At 47.5% G+C, this 1,726-nt stretch overlaps 1 protein-coding gene across 2 annotated transcripts in view; it reads left to right on the top strand.

Annotated features, from left to right (window-relative positions):
- The window catches only part of Galnt18 (polypeptide N-acetylgalactosaminyltransferase 18), a 305,010-nt gene that overhangs the window by 159,546 nt on the left and 143,738 nt on the right, over positions 1 to 1,726 (top strand). For both annotated transcript variants that reach the window (XM_031387885.1, XM_031387886.1), the window contains exon 2: positions 597 to 789. In XM_031387885.1, coding sequence (XP_031243745.1) covers positions 597 to 789 — 193 coding nt within the window. The remainder of the gene's footprint in view (positions 1 to 596; positions 790 to 1,726) is intronic.

Here is a 1,726-nt window from a genome sequence, read left to right as displayed (position 1 = left end):
AAAAAAAAGCTAGTATTCCAGATAGGAAAGCCTGCGGGAATGCTGGAAACCCCGAGCAGCCTTTGAACCTGGAGCAGGCTGCCTACCTGAGTCCACCAGGAAGAAGTTCCAAGATGTACGGCAGGAGACTGTTACCAGTGTCTGAATGTCCCTGTCTGGGTGGGCAGAGAGAGCTAGGATCTGGATGTAGACTGGAGCAGACTATAGGTGGTGAGGTGCAGGGATGCAGGCTGGGGATGAAGCAGAGCAGGGTGAGGATGAAGCAGAGGCCCAAGTAGGAGACTGGGCCAGTATTCTTGGCAGGGACAGACTGGAAAAGGCTGCAGTTCTGTGCTGGGGCCATGGCATATCAGGCTCACAACCATCAACTTCTTGGCAGCGTCCGCTGGGTCCATTTCTATATCCCTGAATGTGATGCTCATTGAGCAGATGACAACATAGATTCATGGGTGAATAAATCTTTGAGAACCATGAAAATTCCACTCTTCTCAGTCAACGTGGAAGGCTTGATTGTGTGAGGAAGGGAAAGGGGATTGGTATTGGCGTTTACAGGGTTGCACTCTGACCCACTGACTCCTTGTCCCTTCTTTCTCCAGAGGCTCCTGCCAAGCCTGAGGAGGCAGAGGCTGAGCCCTTCACGGACTCCTCCCTGTTTGCACACTGGGGTCAGGAGCTCAGCCCCGAAGGCCGGCGTGTGGCCCTGAAGCAGTTCCAGTACTACGGCTACAACGCCTACCTCAGTGACCGGCTACCCCTCGACCGGCCCCTGCCAGACCTCAGACCCAGTGGGTGAGCAGTCAGTAGCCAGGTCTTGTTTATGTGGGCATGAGTCCTCACAGTGCTGGGAACAGTGAGAACTGGGAGGGGGCCCTCCATTTCCCCTCTGCTGTATAGGAGGGAAGCTTCCTTCCATTAGAGATTTTGGGGATTAATAATCCAAATTATCCCTTAAGAGTACCAGATCCATCTAGCAGCCCCACTAATCTGTCAGTTTAAACCAATTAGCTCCAACTTTTTTTCCCTTAAATTAGTTTTTTTTTTTTAAATATGTCTGTCTTCCAGGGTGAAAAAGTCATTACATCCAACAGAGAGGTCTGCCTTGGCTTTTCATTTTGTTACACAAGGATATTTCTTTAAGGTTCAGTCGGTCTTTATTATTCATAATTATTAAAACTTGGGCATGCACCACAGTTAGGAAATCTCATTAACTTTTGTGAGCTCCCCACATCTTCATTCCCCCTTCCTCCTCCTCATTTTTAAATGTCCCTTAAAGATGCAAACCATAGTGAGTTTCTCTTTGGGATTTTATGGAAAGATATTGCAGCTGAGCTTAGAAGTTATGGCTTAGAGGGACAATTCTCAACCTATGGGTGACCCCTTTGGGAGTTAAATGCCCCTTTTGCAAGAGTTGCCTAAGACCATTGGAAAACACAGGTATTTACGTTATGATTCAAAACAGCCAAATTAGTTACGAAGTAACAAAGAAAATAATTGTATGATTGGGAGCCACCACAACATGAGGAACTGTTCTAAGGGATCACCGCATTAGGAAGGCTGAGAAGCACTGTCTTAGAGAGAGGATGTCAACTCAGCTCCATCAACATTGACTGAGCACTTACTGAATACTGTATAATCAAGTGTAGTTGTCTCTGGCTTGAGGTAAGATGGCTGGGCTATAGTCATCAAAGAACTGGGGAGCTACAAAGGGGGAGAAGTGTGTGTGTGT

The sequence above is a fragment of the Mastomys coucha genome, unplaced genomic scaffold (genome assembly GCF_008632895.1).
Source record: "Mastomys coucha isolate ucsf_1 unplaced genomic scaffold, UCSF_Mcou_1 pScaffold21, whole genome shotgun sequence".
NCBI lineage: Eukaryota > Metazoa > Chordata > Mammalia > Rodentia > Muridae > Mastomys > Mastomys coucha.
The sequence above is the reverse complement of the archived record's forward strand: the minus strand, read 5'-3'. Positions and strand labels throughout refer to the sequence as shown.